This window comes from Lissotriton vulgaris, chromosome 10 (assembly GCF_964263255.1).
Source record: "Lissotriton vulgaris chromosome 10, aLisVul1.2, whole genome shotgun sequence".
NCBI classification, from domain to species: Eukaryota; Metazoa; Chordata; class Amphibia; order Caudata; family Salamandridae; genus Lissotriton; species Lissotriton vulgaris.
In genome coordinates, this window is record NC_141698.1 from 893,926,155 (window position 1) to 893,949,207 (window position 23,053).

Genomic DNA, 23,053 nt, shown 5'->3' on the forward strand with positions numbered 1-23,053 from the left:
CTTTTAGCTGCTATCAAAATGTATTACATCAGAGGAAATTGAATGATAAAGATAAGAAATATAAAACTATAGCAGTGCGTTTCTAGACCAAATGCACCCTTTGACAAATAACCTGTTCTTCCTTATGCCTAAGTGCTCTTTCAACAGGGAACAACAAACAGAAACATGACAGTTACACCTCAATGTTTACTAACTGGAAAAGAATAGCAAGTGTGTGAAACAGGCACCATTTAAATTATCCTCGCTTGAGAGAATTAGCAAGATTCAATCTGATAAAGTGGTCATTTGATCTGTGGTGTGAATCTCTGGGAGGAGATCGAGGCAATGCTTCCACTATAAATGTAGGTGTCCTGCATTGATAAATTCACCAAGATCCTGAACATAGTATTGCAGTCAAATACTCACTACAGTCTCATCTCTCAGACATGAAGATCGCTGTGGTGTTCCTGCTGGTGGGCGTTAGCACTTGCTATGGTAACAAACTTTTTTTTTACAGAGTTGTATGTACTGCTATTCTAAGGAAGATCGTTGTTTTATTGTCTGTCCATTTGTTAACTAACACCTTCATTCACTTCTGACTCACACAACTACTTTTAGAGTTGATTAATTAGAAATTCAAGGCAGTGGAATAATGAAAATTGAATTAAGGGAGTTCCATGCCCAATATGCTAAGATGCTTCCAAGATTCCCATTACCCATAGCCTTGAAATTCAACTCATATTTTATAGTGAAGACTGGCAGAGGAAGGCAGTCATACGTAAATGTAAATATCTAACCTGTATAGAGATTCTAAGCCTTTTGCCTTGCTATTACTCTATCAGCAGCAACAAGGAGACTATTAAAGTTTAAAAGGTAGGGTGGGGTCAAAACTGTGATGTCAGGTGTCAAAAGGAATATGTCTTCACTTTCTTAACTGCTGATATTTTGTTGAATCAATATTAGTGAAAGAGTTGCACATGGAAATGAAGGAATTATATAGCACTGGTGTGTGGCATTGAAAAGACTAATGGTAGAAGCATAATTGAAGCATATTTAACTTGTATTGACCTCAATAACCTTAAGGTCCAGCATGGCACACATACCTAATTCTAAGCAAATAACCTTGACTGGTATGGCATGATATAGGATCCACATGCTTGGCGACTCCATGAATGATAATGGGTAGTATATCCATGGAGCCCTCCTTTTAGTGTTGTGTTTAATTTATGCTACTCAAACATGTCATTAACCCCTGCTAGTGCACCAATAATTGTGGCTGGTTTTACAGGGATTTAGCTGAAGGTGGGTCTTCCAACTGAGGTTCCTGTTAACAATACATCAATAATATGGTATAGGCAATAAACAATATGCAAGCTGACTTGGCTCTGGTCATGGTCAAATTCACAAATCTATATTTAACAAAAGTGGTGCAATGACACTCTCTTTTCAATTACATTTCGACCTGTGAGAGGTCCCCCTGCTCTGCTGTTGTGTAACTGAACAGCAGATCAGAAATTATTGTGTAACTCGCCAATAATCAAAATCAACACGTCTGGAGCACACATCTATGCTACTTTTCCATCTTCTCCTGTCTGTGGTCCAAATCCACAAAACAGTGAGGATGATCCAGACCAAATTCCATCTTTTCCTTTAGGGATATTAGTGTTCACTGGTATCTATCAAAACTACGCTGCTGGCCTTCCTAAATGACAAAACCTAGTACCTTACAACAATTTTCATTGCAAATTGTTACAAAAGGTCCATCTCAAAATATTTAAGAAAACATATTTTTCCATTCTTACAGCAAACTGTTTCCAAAACATAGGCTAGCCACCTATTTTCTAACTTGAGTACTGTTGGATAATAGACATGCTATTGAAGCATGTTTTCAGTGATACTGTAAATTCATATTTTAGGGTTTTGAATCATTATTTAAAAACTGACACCCTTGATCTTTTTTAATACGTTTAAGTGAAATATTAAGGATATTCTAACAAAATCGGTCTGGCAATAAAGCTTAGCTGTGAGATTCCTCTAAATAAATATGGGAGTTGTAATTCAGGAGCAAATCCATCAAATGATCTCTTAAATGCGATGTTATCTCTACAGGTAAAACAACAATGTCACTGCTATGCAATCATACATGTTTTTTACATTAAGAATAACATTTTAATACTAGATACTTGTGTTTTAAAATGAATCATGATTCTTCCAACTGATATTATATCTTAGCATTTCATGGTTTTTAGAAAGTGTATGTCTTTTATGTTCTAGATCCTGTAGTTTATGTAGGAATTGATGCACCAAGTCTAAAAGCGAATGTGTTTGTGAGTGGGTTAAGGAGAGAGTAACTGATTGACTAGGTTTTTGAGTGAATTAAAACTCTTATACAGTTCATTCCACACTCCTATTTAACTTCAGATGTTTGTACGAAATCTTAAAAAGCATATTGCAGACTGTCATGTATTTTTGTTCTAGGTTTTGTTCACTCACATGGTGGTGATGAATATGTTCAATTAACCAGGGAGGGTACGTTCTATAGTACAAATTGTCTTGTAACAATTGTTTATTGCAAGGTTCCTCCAAATAAATCCATGTATTCAACATAAAATGCAAATCACTAAAATAATCTCTTACAGTTACATTTGTCACTTTGGGCACTACAGAAAAACTTTAGTGATCTACTCATGCATGCTCTGTGCATTTAGTACAATGTGAAGACTTAAAAATAGTACATCTGTTGTAAATTAATTCTTAATCCCAGCAACTGGCCATAAATCTGGACATTTCATGATTTTATGAACATGATCCAGTTTTAATATGGACACAGTCAATTATATGTGTACTGTTTTTATAAAGTTTAGAAATGGAGAGATTTCTGAGTAGTGTCAGAAGCACTTTTTTAAAAATGGAGTACAAGAAAGGTTACAGACTTCTATAGCCGATCAACTGAGATGCCCTATTGAATAATCTGGGTTCCTTCTATATTTAGGTAGCACAAGGTGTTAAACAAGGTGCTATTTATCACACCTTATACATAAAGATACTCTAAGGTACGTTATTTATTGGGTTTGATAAATATCGCCAATTAAGAGTTTTGTAGAATAACATGTGGATTTTTATGTTCTCTGGATATGGTATGGTAAATACTGTACACATATCCCTGTTAAATGTAGTCAAGTTTGCCCTGTCAAAATTTAAGGAAAGTTGAGATATTTAATGTAAGGTATGTTTAACGGATATGATACATACCTCCCAATTCAAAATTCCGACCAATACACAAACAGGACTTTACACACGGCTCGGAAAATACCAACCGATTCAAAGTCAGGCTCTTTGCCTGCTAAACGATGTATGGTAATTAGCTGTAACAAGCTGTTAGAGATGTGAGACTTTGAAGATTTAAGGATTTCAGTCAAATCCTGAGATTGAATAAGTTATTGGCCCAATTATGTATGTGTGTGTGTATATCTATCTATCTATCTATCTATCTATCTATCTATCTATCTATCTATCTATCTATCTATCTATCTATCTATCTATCTATCTATATATATATATATATATATATATATAATTATATATATATATATAATTATATATATATATATATATATATATATATATATATATATATATATATATATATATATATATATATATATATATATATATATATACACACACACACACATATATATATGAAGGAAAAACCCTCTAACTTCCACACCAACGGCGCGGCGAAAGAAGGAGACAGACCCCACGGCATCAGGCAAGATGTCGTTTTTATTTGAAACCTTCCTGGCGACGTGTTTCAAGTAGCTGGTACTCTTGTTCACACACCATTAAATAAGTCAGCCTGTCATTTTTAAATGCTGGTTTTCCCTGACCCCTCCTATGGGCCACACCTCCTAAAGTGTATCACATGGTTTGTTGAAACATAGGTATAGAAAAGGTACATAGGTCGTAATGGAATGAAAAACAGACTGCTATAAACTTTTCTTATTAAAAAAAGGTTACATTTTGCCTGAAACAATACTGTATAACTGGTTATTTTCATTTATACATGTTGTATAATTTTTCATAATTCTATAATGCTAAAATGTAGCATATAAAAACATTTGTTGCTTCCATTATTGACTATTGCACTTGTCCGATGTCTGTAAACAAACGTTATCATCGCTGCATGAATGCAGAAGTGCCTCACGGCTGATAAAGTGACTAGTGCTATTATCCGTTTATCATAACTGCATGAATGCATAAAAGCCTCGCAGCTGGTTGAGTGACTGGTGCTTTATCCTTACAGCATGAATGCAAAGTAACCAGTAACGGATATTGTTAATACAACCATCAGATTTGTGAATATTAATTCAACCTACTAGTAAAACAATCATGTGACATTAAAATCTAAGTGAATTGTAACTGAACCATGAAACCATCAGCTCATGTAATGAATATTTATTAATAATTCAAAGTCATTGAATTTATATACATTATAAATATTGATACTATATACACTGTACATACTCATCAAAAGAAAAAAATAATATTTTTCCTCTTTCGAAGTAACAGTGCTATTTATCTACATGTGCTCAGTTGTGAACGAGGAAAAAACTGTGAGAAAAACCCTAAAAATAACCCAACTTAACATAAAATGTAGGATACGGATATGAAAATACTATACAACCTATGTACAAAGTATACAAGAAGAGAGGTAAAAAATACATTTCACTTCGACACCTTACTTACTAAGTTAATTGCGATAAATTCATGTTACACGCTTAGAATGTAATAGTGTCTGGCCGGATGAGTGAGTCATGGTAATTGTTACGTTAAATTGGGAGTGGAGTACAGCCCAAACTCATAACCACAGATATAAAAATAACCCGGAAGAGACTCAAATGGACAACACACGGGGGAAAAAACAGGAGTTTACAGAAAGTTGTGAAGGTCTTCCATAGCGTTGAGCCCATAGGGCTGTTTACTGTCCAACGCTACAATATATTGGGTTTCCAACTTTCTCAGCGCTTTGTCCCTGTCGCCTCCCCGTTTTAGTGGTGGCACTGCATCTATGACGTAATAGCTTAGGCATGACAGGTCCCTGTCATGTACTGCATTAAAATGCCGTGCCACGGGGTAGGCTTGGTCATGGTTTACAATTGCTCGGAGATGTATATATGGAGTAAGAGAAAGCGTGTAGTGAAACGAAAATATATAAAGTGAATACAGCAAATTTAACTGGCATTATTATTATTACAGGTATTGTGCACCAACATGAAGGTGGCGATTATGGTCGCCCACCCAGTGGCGTAAAGGTCCCCGAAACAAACTGTCTTGAAATAGTTCTGGTAAGTTCAACACATAAATTGCCATTGCTTACAACATTACATGAGAGAATAGTACACAGTATATTAGCCTACTGTGTGTTAACTAATATGTAGCTTCTATTAGGATCCATTGTTGTGAGCATTTAAAATCTGACCTGCCCCTTATGATACCTCAGTGTATAAGTACCTCCATGCAAAGAGGAGATTGTTCAATGATGCCTGCGGGCTATGTCATTTGCTCTAACAGTAATCCCAATAAATAACCTTCACTGAAACTGAGATTACATATGTTCTGCTGTATCCCTTCAAGAGTGAGGTTTTACTGTGCATGGTGGTATGAAGCAAAAACCTATTTAAAGCTGTAGGAAGGGTGTACTTGAACTAATGTTGTGTCAGACGTGCTGGCTAGGCATTGGAAATGTCACGATTTGAATCTGCATTGTGTTAATCGTATATTAAAATGACAATAAATAGGTTTTATTTAAACAATGTAGACAGGGCATTACAGAGGACAATTCACAGTCACAGTATTAATATACATGGGTGTATTAACTCCACCCTCTGAAATGTAATTGAGTCAAGCATCATTTGGGCATGAGAATTATGCATTAGTGATGATCTCCGGATTCAACATCAAACACTGGAGTATTTAGTGTGACACAATGCGGACCTATTTCAGCCCCAGTAGATAAATCCAGCTAGGACCAGGTAACTAATGCATGGTAAATGAATTATTTCTCATAAATGTACTTTAAATTTCTTTTAGAAAAAAGATGTGAAAAATCTTCTGACTGCCTTACAAAAACTATTCTGCTCCTACGAAAACTGCAAGGTAAAAATATTCTCTTCTCAATATATAGATTTACAGTTCATGTTGACATCAACGACCCCTCTGGGACTGTGCAGTCTGCATCTGAGCTTTATGTGTCTCTCACAGCGGGAACAGTATTGATCTCTTAACTTAGCTTACTGGGTGTTGTATTCTACATGCAATGATGTATGTATCTCTTTAAGTAAGTTCTGCCTATTGTTGCTTTACAAACCTTGCACTACAATCTGTTACTATGGGTCAAGGGTTCTAGATTCCAGTCTGTATAACTACTGGACCTGTCCTGCTGAGCAGATGCTGTACTGTGTTTCTCTGCTGAAATAAATCTTCTTTATTCAACTATCCTGGAGTGGATTACTACAAAATTGGCGACGACTACATTGGTTTGCTACATTTGGAAACACAGGAGCAACCAAAGGATTTTACCTACGCTGCATCATATTCATCGTTTTTGGATTTGCCTGTTAAGTATACTTTATTTTCTACAAAACGACTTTCATATTAAGTATACTCATTTTCCTACTCACTACGCTAAATTGTTGATATCTACGAATCATTTTCAACAATTTCACTAACTTTGTTCGTTTTTGACTGAGAGAAACCTCTTTAGAAATTTTCCGCGCACCGTTTAAATCTTACACGAGTGCCTCGCAAATTTCTATCTCCCAGAAACGATTCCTGTTTTCCGATTGACTTTCCGATTCTTTTAACAACTTCGACATTGCTTTTCATGCAACTTTAAGAGCGCTTACTTTTAAAATTACTGCTCTGCTACCACAACGGCTTCACCTCGCGCCTGCACATCATTGTTGTCCTCACGCGCGACAGTCTATCAAGCTCAACTCACTGGTACTACGTGTGCACTCAACGTCATCACGCACACGCCGACACCATTTTTATTTACCGGTTGCTTGGCAACGAAGCTCTGCATCGCGTGTAGCGCGTTTCTTTCGCGCAAGGAATAAAACTCTTCGTGTTTTACACAGAAAGATCGTTTCTTTTCCAAGGAAAGTCAGTTTCTACAGGTTTGACATTTATTACTGTTATTTATTCCTGATTTTTAACAAATACTATTTTACATGGCACATTCAAAATTAATTGAATTTACAAATATTCATTAACTCAAACATTCTATCAAACATGCAGTTTGACCCCCCCCCTAAATTTCTACAAAACAAAGGAGAACCCCCTATTCCTTGGATTCGTTGGAAAGAGGAATTTTTGACTTTCTTAAAAGCCATAGATGGGGAGAGATTTTCACAAGAAAGGAAAAAGAACATCTTATTACATTCCTTGGGTTCTGAAGGTCAAGTAGTATTCAGAACACTTCCTTTACATGATGGGGGAGGAGACAGAAATGTGTTTGATGATGCTATGACTCGTCTTGAAGCTAGATTTAAACCTACTTTTAGTGTGGCTTTGAATCGCTATAAGTTTTATACTAGAGCTCAAGAGGAGTCTGAAACTTTTGATGATTTTTTAACAGCTTTGCGTTATTTATCCACTAACTGTAATTTTGGTCCTATCTCTGATGAGATGATCAGAGATCAAATCATAGTCCATACCAAAAGCAAGAAAATCCAGGAAAAGTTATGGATTATGGGAGATCCGGATTTAAAAGATGTTATTGTTACAGCTAAAGCTATTGAACAATCAGACAAATGGATAAAATGTTTGGATAAAAAGGACAAAGACAGTTCCTCCGAAGTATGTGCTGTCAAATCTGACGCCTCTTCTGCGTCATCCGCCTCTTCTGCGTCATCTTCCAATAAAACTCAACGTGCCAGTTATTCTTTTCAATGTCCTTACAAAAAGAATGACAAGTCTTTTCATTGTTTCAGATGTGGTAGTCCTAGTCATGGTGCGTCCTTTCCCAAATGTCCTGCTATTGGAAAGGAATGCAACAGATGTGGTAGACAAGGACATTTTAGTAATTTATGCAAAACCACTACAGGAACCACTTCGGGAAATATTAATAAGAATAGAGTTTCTTTTGTTACTGATTCTTTGCAAGAGGTTGATGTTCCTGGGGAAGATAATGAGAATGTTTGTGAAAGAGGAATAGTTGTTTCAATTGTTGATAATAATGAACAAGATTTGATTCATCTTAAACAACCTGAATGTATAGTACATGTTTTAGGTGTAGATCTTAAATTAATGGCTGACTCAGGTTCGCCTTGGACAATCATCACCAAGCAATATTTCACTGAAATGTTTGAGGGCATTGTCAATCTTGAGGATCTTAAAGTTCCTGACATAATTGCCAGAACTTTCCTTGAGTCTGTTATCCCTATGGAAGGATATTTGGGAGCAGACATGCTTTTTAGAGGTCGAATGAGGTTCATTAAGATATACGTTGCTACAAAAGGAGTGAATGTGCTTGGATGGAGAGATCAATGGAGTTTTGGTATTACTCTCAATCCCAGGAAATTAGATCCCATTGTTATGATTGATGATTGTGTGAAAGAAACTCACTCTGTTAAAGCTATAACTGGTACTGAGACATGGATAAATGAGATCATTAAGTTGTTTCCCAAAGTTTTTTCAAAGAAATTGGGAAAGTTACATAATTTTCAACACCTGATCAGACTTAAGAAAGGAACCATTCCTGTTACACAGAAGTTAAGAAATGTTCCCATAAATGTCAGAGATGATCTTAAAACACTGTTGAAAAATTTAATTGATGATGACATTATTGAAGAAGTTGAATCCTCCGAATGGGTTTCGCCCATCGTTTTAGCCCGAAAATCTGACCAAAGTCTCAGGCTATGTGTAGATTTAAGAGCCCTCAACTCAAACATTATAGTGGACTGCCATCCCCTTCCTAATATAAACGAGGTTGTATGTATGTTGGAGGGAGCGAAAGTATTTTCCACATTTGATTTGCGATCAGCATATCACCAAATTGTGTTAGCAGATGAATCCAAGCAGATGACAGCTTTTCTCACTCCTGAGGGTTTATTTCAGTATAAAAGAATGCCCTTTGGTTTGGCCTCTGCGGCATCAGTTTTCCAACGCACTATGCATCATATTTTTAAAGATCTCTACAAGTTTGTGAGGTGTTTTCAAGACGACATTCTTGTGTTCTCTCCTGATAATGTGTCTCACAAAGATCATGTCATGGAGGTCTGTAAGAGGTTAGGAATGCATGGTCTCACACTAAAGGACAACAAGTGCAAAATGTTTTGTGAGTCTGTAGAATATCTTGGACACACCCTTACGGGCAATGGTGTTGTTCCGAAGAAATGTTTAGTTGAAGCTATTCTTAAAGCACCATGTCCTGACAACAAGGAAAAGTTACTCTCTTTCAATGGCTTGTGTGAATACTATAGCAAGTTCATTAAAGGGTTTGCAACCAAGATGGAACCCTTGAGAGAGTTGACAAGACAGAAAGTAGAATTTTACTGGGGTGAGAAACAAGAGTCTGCTTTTCAAGTCATCAAGCATGATATTGCCAATGCTCCTACATTGAAACCGTTCTGTGTCAATAAACTGTGTGTGGTCACTGTTGATGCTAGTGAGTATGGGTTAGGAGGGGTTTTATCACAAAAGTGTGGGAATGATGAGTGGTGTGTGGCGTTTGCTTCCCGTACTTTGAATGAAACAGAAAGGAAGTATTCTGTCATTGAGAAAGAGCTTTTAGGATGTGTCTGGGGAGTAGAACATTTTCGGAATTTTCTATGGGGTAGTCGTTTTCTATTGAAAACGGACCATAAACCGCTGGTTTCCATACTTTCCCCTGGTGGTGGTCGGAACGCCACAGCACGGATTGCTAGACTGATGTCTCGCTTACAAGAGTACAATTTTGAGGTAGAGTATTTTCCTGGAAGGAGCAATGTTACGGCCGACTGTCTTTCTAGGCTTCCTTGTGAATCTAATCCTATTGCAGATGACAAAGGACAAGAGGATGTTGAGTTTGTTGCCTCTTTAAGGGATTTTTTAGGAGATGAATTTTCTTCCATTTCAGAATCTGTTTGGGATAATGCTGTCACACGTGACAAGAATTGGAGTACTCTTAAAGAGTATATCTTGAAGGGTTGGCCCAATAGCAACATGGTACCTCCAGAGTTGAAGTCTTTTCATCAAGTGCTTAGTGAATTAGAAGTTGACAATGATTTGGTTTTCAAAAACGGAAAATGTGTGCCTCCTGAGGATATGCAAGAGGAAATTATTAGGCTTGCTCATGAGTGCCATTTAGGTATGTCCTCCATGAAGAGATTAGTGAGAACTAGTTTTTGGTGGCCAGGAATGGATAAGATGATTGACAGAGTGGTTCGTGAATGCTCTATATGTGTCAGCAGTGATAAAATGTTGAAGACCTACCCTGCCCCACTCATACCTATTTCCTGGCCAGAGAATCCTTGGAGGAAGCTGGCACTTGATATTTCCGGTCCTTTCAATTGTCTACCTCAAGATGCCCGTTTTGCATTGGTGTTAATAGACTACCATTCCAAATGGCCTGAAGTTAGGTTTGTGTCTTCTGCTTCCTCGCAGGTCATTGTTGAATTCCTCAGAGAAGTTTTTGCAAGAGAAGGTAGCCCTGAGGTTTTGATTACCGATAATGGGGTGCAATTGATTTCTACTGAAGTTGAGGATTATCTCAAGTCTTGTGGGATTAAACATATCACTACACCCCTTTACGAACCACAAGGTAATGGACAGGTAGAAAGGTTTAATCGCGTCTTGAAAGATGCTGTTGAATGGGCAAGGAAGACTCCCAATGTGTGGAAAAAAATTATCAGAGAAAGGTTATGGCTGTATAGAATAACTCCCCACTCAGTTACTGAGCTTAGTCCTTTCCGTTTATTGAGAGGAAGGGAACCTGTGTCAAAGTTGTGTCCATGGTGGATGAAAGAGAAGTTTAGTTCTTCTGCTGTTTCTTCTCCTGCTGACGTGCGTAGCACTTCTTTGAGAGTCAAACATCATCAGGAAAAGATGAAGGAATATCATGATTCTAAGTACAATGTAAGAGTTCCTGATTTTGTAGTGGGAGATCTTGTCAGGATACGCAAACCTGGGTTTTTGATTAAAGGGGCTTCCAAGTTTGGGCCTATTCGAAAAGTTGTAAAAGTTAACACCCACAGCGTTATAACTAATGATGGCAAAGTCTGGAATGTCAGACGTGTGGTTAAGTGTTCTAATCTTCACACTCCTGCTTTTGACAATGTTAAGTCTCCTGTTAAAAATGATTCTGTTTCTTCTAGGGTCAAAATTAACAAGAGAAGTGTCAGTGTACCACTTAGGTTTAGAAATTGATTCACTTATCTATATTTTTCACATTTTTATTGTTCTACAAAAATGTTTGTTTTTTTCCTTTTGTAAAAATGTTTGCCCTTTCCATTATACGCCTAAATGCTTCTTGCTTCTTCTGTTCTCTTCTTTCTTTTATCTTTTTCCTTCCGCTTCTTTTTCTTTGAACTGTTTTCCTTCTTTTCTTTTTCTTTTTAGGGATAAGATGTGTTGTATTCTACATGCAATGATGTATGTATCTCTTTAAGTAAGTTCTGCCTATTGTTGCTTTACAAACCTTGCACTACAATCTGTTACTATGGGTCAAGGGTTCTAGATTCCAGTCTGTATAACTACTGGACCTGTCCTGCTGAGCAGATGCTGTACTGTGTTTCTCTGCTGAAATAAATCTTCTTTATTCAACTATCCTGGAGTGGATTACTACACTGGGTTAGTTGCCTTTTAACAAAATATGTGTGTACATTTTAGACAAAGGCTTTAAATACCTCAATTCCATTCAAATGTTCATTACTCCAAGATGGAGAAATGGAGAACCCTTACACCAGGTTCTAGTAATATTTGCTATTTCCAGAACTATGAAATGTTAAATTGTTTGTCCAAGCACTGTGAAGGAACACTGATTAGTATTATTCTCAGGCATTTCTGTAGCCAGAATCTAAAAATCACATCACTGCTTCCAGAAGAATTAGGGTGGTAGGTATGCCTTATCACTTTCCACATACCCAACATTCCATCTAGAATTCACACAAATCTCTTAAATTACACTCAATGGTGTGTCTCGGTCCTTATATAAATCTCTCCTGTGAAGTCATCGTTTAAAGCTACAAATGTTCCCCAATCATGATTTTTGTTTTTAGTACTGGTAGCCCAGTACACTGACCCACGCAGTAATGTTTGTCACTTGGTGTGACCTCTTATAAAATATATTTACAAGGCTGTATCACCTACAACTCCCTGTTTACCATGCTTAGTGCATTTCACCTACCTTCTACCACTGTATTTTCTGTGTGCCGGGCACCTCACTGCTTAGCACTGTGTCCCCCATACTTATTGCTGATAGCATTTTATGTTCTGCACCTGGTTGCTGACCATTCTATGTGCTCTACACCCCATTTATACTCTACAGCAGTATGACTCCCACTATATATCAGGGGCGGTTCCTTCATTAGATTTTATGGTGTTTACCTCCCACCTCAGTTGCAAGCCCCCTCACACATTGCCATTACCCAAAAGTATTAGATTTACTCCAGCATTGTGTTGTTAATGTATCTGGGTGGGATATGGCATGACTAATCCAGCTGATAGGTAGTCAGCAACTACAGCTTGATGCGCACATCGGGTTTGACAGGTCTGTTACTGTGGTCAACCAGACATGGTTACTTTTAGCTTCTCGAACCTGCGCTGCTAAGGAGCCAGAGGGAAACACAGCACAGCTGGCACAGTCTCATTTGAAGCACTGGGTTCATCTGGTCACAGTAATTATTTGCTTTGCTCTCATTCTTAATAAAATCCACATGAAAGCAATGCATGTATTTGTTGTTTTTAAAGCTGACCTATTTGCACTGACGAGTGCTTAGAAGGCAGTGGAGGGTACAATACAATTAACAATACAATACAATACAATGCAATCCCATTTAAGAAGTGCACAGATAAACTCCAAGGGGGCAACCCAGCACTAGAGATTACTACAGAACATGGCCCATCGCTGTATGGCTTTATTTTTAAGCCTTACATTGATTGGTCATACTTTTGTTACTAGCAGAGTCAAGTGATTCATTTCCTCACAGAAGTTTGAAGAGGGCAGATTTTTTCTGTGTCTTCTCCAGCCCAGAGTGTCTGCTTGTAGGCCCCGATGGGTAGCTGTTTTCTGAATTCATATTATGCGTACTCTAGTTTCTCATGATTCTATCTGTCCCTGCACTATATACTAGCTGCAGTATGCATTCCAACCTCTACAGAGTTGTAAATGTGCCAAAGATGCCTTTGTTTTGTCCTCTGTGTTTTCAGCTTATTCTGGGCTCAAGACACATATAAGGGTAACCATATTTGAGATATACTGATACGCTTTTTCTGGCCGTACAACTTTTTAAATCTGTCTTTTCATTCCCAAGGAAGAACAAAAATAATGTGACCCAATTAACACACGGAGCAGTCAGAACCCAGGGATCCAATTGTAGCAACTAGGAGGCATTGGAGTGGCAAAACATTCTTCATAGTGTATAAGTCCCCTCGCATTCTGCTTCATTGACAGGAGTTTCTCTTGCTCACACATGTTCTCAAGAGCCATCATCCGGTGGGTGTGTTGAGGCAGAGCTCCCAAGGAAGTAATTTCGCACAGGGCAGGATGTCCGATAGCCTTTTGAACACATCAAGATATGTAAACCCTCATCTCAGTAAAACCCACAGGAAGACTGTATTGCACACAGGGTTACTTAAGAGGCCAGGAGTGAAAACCATGACTGATGCTGCGTAGCAGAGACCTGAAGGACCAGGGTTTTTTCAAAATGCCCTGGACCCTCAGGTCTTAGCTACATCGTAGCTGTCGCTGTTGATGATCCTGATCTTCACTTCTCCCAATCGGAACATCCCAGGGGGTCGGCCATCAGCTCCGGTCTTACCCACTCCGCTGGCCATTTTAGGGCCAGATGTACAACCAATCCGTCACAAATTGGGATTTCTTGTGACTTGCAAAGCTGAAGGTACTGATATTGCTTAGTCACATTTTACGATTTCCAAGGGGGTCACAAATGACCTGCCTCAGCAATATTTATGAGGCAGGTTTCAATTTGTGACCCATTGGCAATGGGCAAGAATAGAGGGATGGTGACCTGCTGGGGGCAGCAGCCCACCATGTCTGCGTTTGCTTTTTAAATAAAGCAACATTTTTTGGGGAATGCAGTCCATTTTCCTCAAAGTGCAAGGTAAGTAGGGCAGTGTGTCTGTGCGAGGGCAGTGTGAGTGATGATTCCGCATGACTGCAAGGAGAGTGCTGAGTCTTTCTGAGTAAATTTTCATTTTACTTTTTTTAAAAAACAACTTATAGCCAGCTTTCAAATGTACTTGCGAGCGAGAAAAGAGCTTTCTTTCCCCCATCTACCCCATGTTTGGTTCAAGTTCACTGTAACTTTATATTTAACTTTCTGCCCAATCACATTTTATTAGTGCCAGATGCCACTGCTCGAGATAATCTAAACCCCAGGAACGTTGATTCTATCTGCACTACAAGTCAAGGAGCATCGCTGGCCATCCCTTTGTCTCGACTGTGTCCTTTCTGCCAGACTTTGCTTTCTGCAGCTTAGCATACATATCCACACTCTATTCACTCTACACCCTAATATCTACTACACTCTTTACTGTACATACATCAGTATTCACCAGTCTGTGCAAATCGTACCGCAGTGTGAACACTTAGAGTGCTGTACACATCTTAGCCTTCTAATGGGTGCCAGCATTTCTGATGAATTGATGAACTAACTTTACAATACATGTACAGGGTTGTTAGCAAATTTTTCATTTTAATTCATAACAGTAAGATTTGTTGATACTCTCACATGCAATGAAATATTGCAATAATATTCACAATTGTGATATTTTTAAATAGTTATTGCACATACATTATTGTCAAAAGTCTCAAAGGAAGTACAGAACTTCAGATGAGTAATTAAATGAAGCAAAGAAGACATAATCATTCTATCAAGTTGTCTTGAAGGCAACATATCTGTTATATAGAAATAATAGTAACCAATGTCTGTGGCACTGCTGGAGGAAGGGAGAGCTGCTCCTCTTGGAACTATTGGAATGCTTTTACTTTATCTATTGAGATCCACACAGGCAGTCAGTACTATGAAACTCAATTAATAAAATATCCTTCCTGCTGAAATCATGCATCCTTCCCTTCTCTTGCAGATATGAACTCTGTGTGTCATTTGTGATTAATTTCTGATCTTTTTCTCCAGGACCATGATTGCAGCCTGGAAGAATGGACCAACCTTTTAGCTGAAGTCAAATACACACTGGTAGAGTATTGCTAAAATATTTTCGTATTAATTCTCTTTATTTTAAGAGGTGTTTCAGAATCATTTTTCAGTGGCAAAAATAAGATCCATCATTGCAGTATTTTTTCATTTTATAATCCTATGTCAGTGAAACTATTGCAATTTATGATATTTTAAAGACTAGTGTGCAATCATATCTTTGTATTGTTTTAGTCTAATTATTTTGTTCACAACCTATCACATATACAATTTTCTTGTGCTGTGTCATTTAGGAAGCTTATAGTTGTGAAAACATTTGTTGAATTATTTTATTATTTTCAGGAACACACTGGATGTGCTGTGGATCATCTTCTGTTAGGTGGAAATCCAACATTGGTAAGTTCCTAATTGCTGGCTTGTTTTGTTCTCCCATTCCAGAATTATATCTTATCTCCTATTCTATCCTTGACTCACATTTTCAGTCTTTGGAGATGTCTCACCTCGGTACCTCAGTGGAGTTCTATATTAATTGTCTCTGGTGATGTCTCCACTGAGAATCTCAGTTCAGAATTTGATGTCTCTTTCTGGTGATGTCCCCCACAAGTATCGCAGTACAGTACTTGTTGGGTATCTTCACGGTGAGGATAGCTCTTTTAAAGGGGTTTATAAACCCTCCATTGCAGCACTTTGATAGTTCTGATAAGGCTGCACCAGCTCAATGTACATGATAGCTCAACTCTCAGGTGATGATATATAGCCCTCCACACCAAGAGGTCTAAACCCAATATGGCTGACCTAGGAGTGTGCTTCAGTCTTACTCCTGCGACTAGCCCAGATGTAAAGTCACTTCACTTTGGTGTAGATGTTATGTACTTCTATAATTATTGCTCACACCCTGATTTTAATAACCCATACAGGGCCTAATTATGATGGCTGACAGACTTCTGTCCATCAGCCAACTTCCTGTGGATGAGGACCGCCCAGCTATAAGGTGGTGGTCCCACATTTGCAATTACAATGTGGCCACCACCATGGCAGACTCAAAAGGCATTTTTTCCATTGCAGCAGCTGCTGCTGGCTGCAGCACCTGCTGCAATGGAAAAAAGGCAGGTTTTGGTTTTCCCTGCACTATGCGGCAGGCACCACGTGGTATCTGACACATGGTGCAGGAAAACTGCAGGGGGGAACCAATTGCCCCCAAGTGCAAAAGCAAACTGCCCCTGCACAAGGTTTGCCCACAACGGGCCCCCAAAGGCAATTCCACTAGCATTTCCCTGGCGGGTGAACCGCCATTGAAAAGCTGGTGGGGAGCAAGCATTATAATCTCACCAGCGGTGTGGCACCATGTCATATATTACAAGTTGAGACACTACACAGAACCGGCGGGCTCTTGGAGGCAGTCGAATACGTGGCAGTCGGTGTTTCGGACCACCACGGTGCTGCCCCCATCCTAATATGGTGTGCGGAAAATGGCCTCACGATGGTGGTGAAGCAGCAACCAACAGCCTGTCAGTGGCGGGCTCACCACCATCGTAATGACCTCCATGGTCTTTCGACCCAAGAACTTGATAAAGTAACAGTACTAAAACGGAACATGTGTTTGGAGTTCCTGGAAGTTTTAGGCCCACTTCAATGATTGTTTGCAGCGAAAATATTCATACTGGTTCGCTAATACACGCCATTATACTTTATTGAATCTTTTTGATTCTTCAACATAGATTGGAAGAATCAGTAGGTCTGGTGTTGGTGTCAGTGCTTAGGAACAATTTCATTTTTTGGGTGGAAGCTCCCAATGAGTGAAGCCAGGTTGGTACGTTTTCCCTATCATGTGCATTACTAAAATCTCACATTTTGTCAGTTATGTTTTTCCATGCTTCTGTAGTATTCTCATGTGTGTCTTCCTGTTACCATTCTGCACCATAGCACCCATGACTAACTTTAAGAAGCTGTGTTGTGTAGACTTCTGAGATGTTTCATGCCTTGGCATGTATTGATTGCTATGAACATGTACCAAATAATCCCTTTGGTGAAATTTCAAAAGGACTTCTTGTAGATGAATACCATGCCCATAACTATGACATTCAGAGTGCTTTAAGAAGACTGGAAATCCATTCTCCTCACACAATATAAGTCTCTGCTGCTGACACTGTGGTGAATGTGCAAGCAGCACAGGGTTGATTAGAGTTTGTAAACTGTGAGCAGACGTGGGCAGCAGGCTCCATTTGATACATGGCAAAAGTCTAAATAAAACTTGGAAATGGTATTTGTTAATGGAGGAATCTGTATTTTCAGAAATCATTAATCTTGAAATAACTTTTCTAGTCCAAATTAAATTTGGATGTGGGAAAATTAAAAATGTCTGTAGCAACATGGTGGGATGGTTATCAAATTAGGATTTTCATGGGGTCCGAAGCAGTAACTCAGTACTAAACAGAAACAGAATTAAAAGCATTTGTTTATGTAGGTTTAAGAGCTTCATCTCACATAAAGTGAGCACAGACAGTGCTAACTTAAGAAAGGTCTGTGTCACAGTTTTGAGCTGACTGAGTTCTTAAAAAGTTAAAATACAGCGGTTTTTTACCACTTTGGACAAAGGATAATAGATGTTTGTCACTGTAAATGTAAAACAAAGCTCTCCAAATGACTGGAAATGAGGATGACGGCGTTGATGTATTTAAAATAAACAACAGCATAGAACAACACAACTGACACATAAAGAGAACACAACAGTCAAAAGAGAATACAACACAACTTCTGGAGTAAGGAAACAGCACAGTGTAATTATAGCAAAACACAACAGACCAAACTAGAAATAGAATATCACCAGATTAAAACTGTCAACACAACACTTATATATAAGCATTTATTTACACATATTGCCAAACCCAAAATCTGTTTTTATAATATAGGGGTAAAAGTGTTTGCGCCAAGCACTTCCTCACTTATCACCAAGGACATATAATAGCCAAGGGCAAAAATGTTTTGTGGTTCAGCTCAATTTATTTCATGTAAGAGATTCATGCAGTTAACATTTTTTGGATTGGAGGACAATCCAAGCTCACATCATTTACAGTTTCTCTGTTGTCTTCTAGGAGACAATTGCGGCTGAAGTTGGAAAGGCTCTGCAAAAACTCCGTGATCCAGTCAGAGATCTTCTGGTAATAACTTATTTGTGTTAGAATTGCTGCCCAATTTAGCTTTTGACTGACAATTAAATACATAATTTCCTGATGCTTTGAAATATAAGGACCAATGTAAGCAAACAAGACAGGAGGCATGAATCTTCCCTGACCCCACACTGTATATGCAGGAATTGCTGGCTGAAATCTTAAAATAAATATATTTACATGTTGTCCCAAGTTTCCTCTTAAATGAAAATGCATGGCTGTATTCAGAGCCCCCTATGGCATTTAGGCTTCTACTTTGCAATTAAACTTGGAAATTAAAGAATGTTTCCATTAAACCTCACTGGCTACAAAGAAACATGCTCAAACTATAAGTACGTACACTAGGAAAGGCAGCCCTTAAACTGCTACAGTATCCTCCAGAGAAGAAACATATAAGGATTTTGAAGATTTTGGCTCTGTCTCCAACCATCACTCTTTACTGACCACCACTAGATATTCTAGCCAGAGCAAGATGCTGACTTTTAATGCTGTTCTCACAGAAATCCTCACTATTGTATCTTCTAAAGCTCTTTACTGTTTTGACGTTAGCTGCACTATGCACTTCTTCATCCATGACATTAGCAAATTTCTTGAAAATACAAGTGGTCATTTGATAAAAGAAATACAAGCGCTCCAAAGGCTGGCTGTCAAATGCACTTTCTACACTCAGTTACGACTGAGATCAATACCCAACTTCCATCGCTACTTCCCTGTTAAGGATCCATGTCCTTGTTCAGATCTATTGCCACAAAATTTCTCCTAATTGCCTCTCACTGTCAGAAACTTCAATCCAACTCAAATCTCCTTCACTCATCCATCAAACTATTTAACAACCCTCCTTCTTTCAAGCTTTCTCATTTTGGAGGCTTTCTGCAGAATATTGTCTTTGGACAGTCATCTAGAACATTTTCCATCACGCTCACAGATACATATGGGCATGATTAGTTTGTCTGGAGGATTCAGTGATATGTTGTGTTTCACTAATTCCCAAAAATAAATACACCACATTATTGTTTTTTAATGAGTTACACATCTGGGGAAAAAAGTACTCTTATGAGCCAGAAATCCTCAGCTGAAGAGGTTTCAGTAAGCCTACACTATTTTCCCAGCAAGGGCTGATCGCTGCAACTTTGCTCTACTTTAACAAACAAGGTTTAACTATGCAGGGTATTCTGCATCTATTGACAAGTTCTCCCTATGAAGGGCCATGCAACAGGCTAATTCTGATCTTCAAAGGGTCCCTTATGTCTAGAGTGTCACAGTGAGCTACAAAATATTGTACTGAGTGAGGCCCTGCATTATAACCAGTGGTTGATGTTAATTCAACATTCCACCCTTCACATTTTTGTTTCTCCCATTTAAGGTTCAGACCATAATTAAACTAAAAAGTGGTCACATTTTCTGTTTGAAACTGTTATTCTATGTAGCAGCAAATCTTGTTGAGAGGGTACCCGGCCTGGTGGAGCTGTCCTTGGCTATATCTTAAAGCCTTAACAGCTGTACAATTTCAAATTCCAAAAAGAGACTAAGCCCGAAAATGTCAATCTTAACTGAGACTTCATCTATTGGCTCTCAAAAACAATGCCTTCTCCTTGGACACTGCCTCATGCCTGGTCCATCTGAACTGCTACAATCTCAGAGACTTTTTGCGGAAATTTCTTCTAAATGCAAAGGTAACCGGGCCCAATCCACTATTTGGATCCAACTCATGCCCCATTCCTGTCACCAAATATATTTTTACTTTTCTTTTTTGCAGATTTATATAGAGCAAACCCGACCTGAAGGTATTAAAGCGTTTTACATGAGTACTGGTTACGTTACTCAAGGACACATTCCAATTTATTTTTTTGGGTACGCACGGGGAGATTAAGCAATTTGCTCAGAACCACAGGATGTGGATGCGACCCCGAAGCTCAAATCATGGTTTCCGAGCTCCAAAGTTTGCAGCTCCAGCCGTCAGACCAGATCCTCTCCCTTTGATCAGATTTTGCACAATTAGATGTCTGCGGTTGGTGCTTTGATATGTTAAGCACTCGTTTTCACTACAACTTTAAAAATTCATATCTCTGCTACTACTGATTGGATTATGGTGATTTTGGTGACACATAGTTTATTAAAATGTACTCTATTTATCTAAATTCATGTGGAATTTTTCTTGTGTTGTACTTTCACTTTCTTAATGGTTGTGAGCTGAATACATAATTACACATTGCCTCTAAAATTCCCCTGACTGCTTTGGGCCAAGCTTCCAGAGTGTTAAGCACAGATTAATTTAGAGACTTTGGTGGTTCATCCTGACAGGGTTTGGGCCTGTTCCTTGAGCAGGATTTACACCCCACTCTACCTACAATGCGATTTCTCACAGTGGCTACGCTTGGACCTTAGGGTAGAGGGTCCAAGATCAAAGAGGCTGCAGCCACTACATTAACCTTGCTGCATTTTATCAATACTAGCAATGGCTCATTAGTTGGCCCAGAGTTCCTAATGTGAACCATATGCTCCTCCAATTTGTTGGAAGATTACAGATGTGCCTCAAACGTTTGGTACAGTGGGGTTTTTCATATTAGCACTCTTCACCATGTTTTATCCTTCTAAATCATAGCCTAGTACACAAAGTTTGCAGATGCTTTTCTGCACTGTTTTGATTCCACAGGCGGAGGAACAGAGAGGCAAAGTCATTGCTAACAGATATGCTGGGGGTGGGATTCATTTGCTTTGAGACATTATAACTATGGCAGAGTCATGGTCTACTGTTTTTTTGCCCTTTATAAAAGGTCCCACTGAGGCAGCAGTATATTCTCAGAGGGTGGTACACCATACATTCATTGTACGAGCAGCAGCGGGCAATCTGCTATGTCATGGAAAAAATTGCTGGAACAATACTTGTAAGGGACTCTAACATAGATGGTTCCATGGACAATACTGTGCTTCATAATTTTTTTAATCAGGCCTATACCTTTGATTTTATTAAAATTACATATATGTAATACTTACTCACAGACTGTTTAAGCTTGCTCTCTTCATCCATTGGTCAGTCAGTGTGTCATTCGCGTTTTTGTTCCCCCAGCACAGCAATACACCATAGTGCACAGAGTCAGCTCACTTATGCCATAGGCTTATCTCTCCGTGAGTGATGGCATTCTGATCTTGCACAATGTTCACTAACATGAAAATTGGATACAAAAAATGCATTCAAGTTTTACAGTATTAAAAATGTTATTCACAAACAGTAGCAAAGGTTGAAAGCCAGCACCAAACCTATTTACTTTTACAATGCCTGTTCATTTTGTAATTTCTGGAGGCTAACAATGAAACCAGTTTCAGGCTTTATAGGGACCCAAGTCGACCAAGGAAAATAGAAAAACAAACAATGGTAATACTGGTAGGTCTGGCTTTAAAGGAATATTGTATAGTGATGGGAAGCACTACAAGACAATAAAATGGATATGTATTTTTGTTGAAGCAAAGAACTGTAAAATAACATTTGTGTAGGTTAAAAGGTCAGGTGAGCTTTCAATTAATACCTAAACATCCTTGTAGGTTGATGACTGCCCTCCTCCCAACTGTACTGCTGCCACAGAAAAGCAACATAAATTATGTAGTCATCTAAGATACTTTAACAGCATTATATTGTCATGCATGTGATCCTGAAATTTCAAGCTCAAGCAGCTGAATAATTAAACTGATCACAGCTGTGTAGAGGACAAGCACTTTTTTGTGAAATCACATATATTCTACACAATCTAAACATGTACTCTTGTCTCCCAACATGTGGGTGAAGCCAAAGTTCCTCTCTAGTGATGTTCATATACCTGTCAGGCGACAGCTGCACAGGCTTATCAAACAATAGGAATCAACCATGATCAGAACTATAAGAAACAGACCGTGAAGAAATGCATCATTCGATTTCTCATGACTGTTGTTCAACTATTGAGTATTTTTTAACTGGCCCCACTGACAGAATTTTCACATTATTTAATTTGTCTTTGTTGTTGATACTCCTTTAAGCAAGTGCAGTTTTTGAGCACCTCTCTCCATCTAACTACATTGATATTCTAAGTCTACGCCCTGTCCTTCTGAGTTTGCTCTACGACCTCTTCCCCCACTCTGATTCAGCATCTAACTACATGTAGGATCATCCATGTGTTTCAGCTTGAGCTTTAGTTTGGTCACCATCGCAAATGTTGGAAGTCAGGCTGACACACTTCTATCATACACACACGCTTGGAAAAACGATTCCCAACTGTGATGAAACTTTTGATTCTATTTTGCTCATTGCATGGTTAGGAACCATATTATCTACCCACATCCATCTGTCACCTCCCACCACCACCTGCAGCACTCTGATGACATTTAGAATGGTATTGTGGCTATGCTTACAGTGGCACATAATGATACACCACACTGTTTTTATAGCTTACATTTTCCTTTTGCTTTATGCATTACCCTGCCTGATATGGGACGCTGACATTGTTTTAATATACATGATGGTCTTGTCATTTTTGTTTTGGAAATAATTCTGGAAAC

At 38.5% G+C, this 23,053-nt stretch overlaps 1 protein-coding gene across 1 annotated transcript; it reads left to right on the forward strand.

Moving 5' to 3' along the window:
• Window positions 1-382: 382 nt before the first annotated feature.
• Window positions 383-20,012, forward strand: LOC147688968 (ranaspumin-like). Its single transcript, XM_086939849.1, has 7 exons — window positions 383-474; window positions 5,239-5,327; window positions 6,073-6,138; window positions 15,342-15,401; window positions 15,702-15,755; window positions 18,452-18,517; window positions 19,890-20,012. Exons 1-7 carry the CDS (start codon window positions 426-428, stop codon window positions 20,010-20,012), a joined length of 507 nt encoding a protein of 168 aa, XP_086795975.1. The 5' UTR covers window positions 383-425.
• Window positions 20,013-23,053: the final 3,041 nt, after the last annotated feature.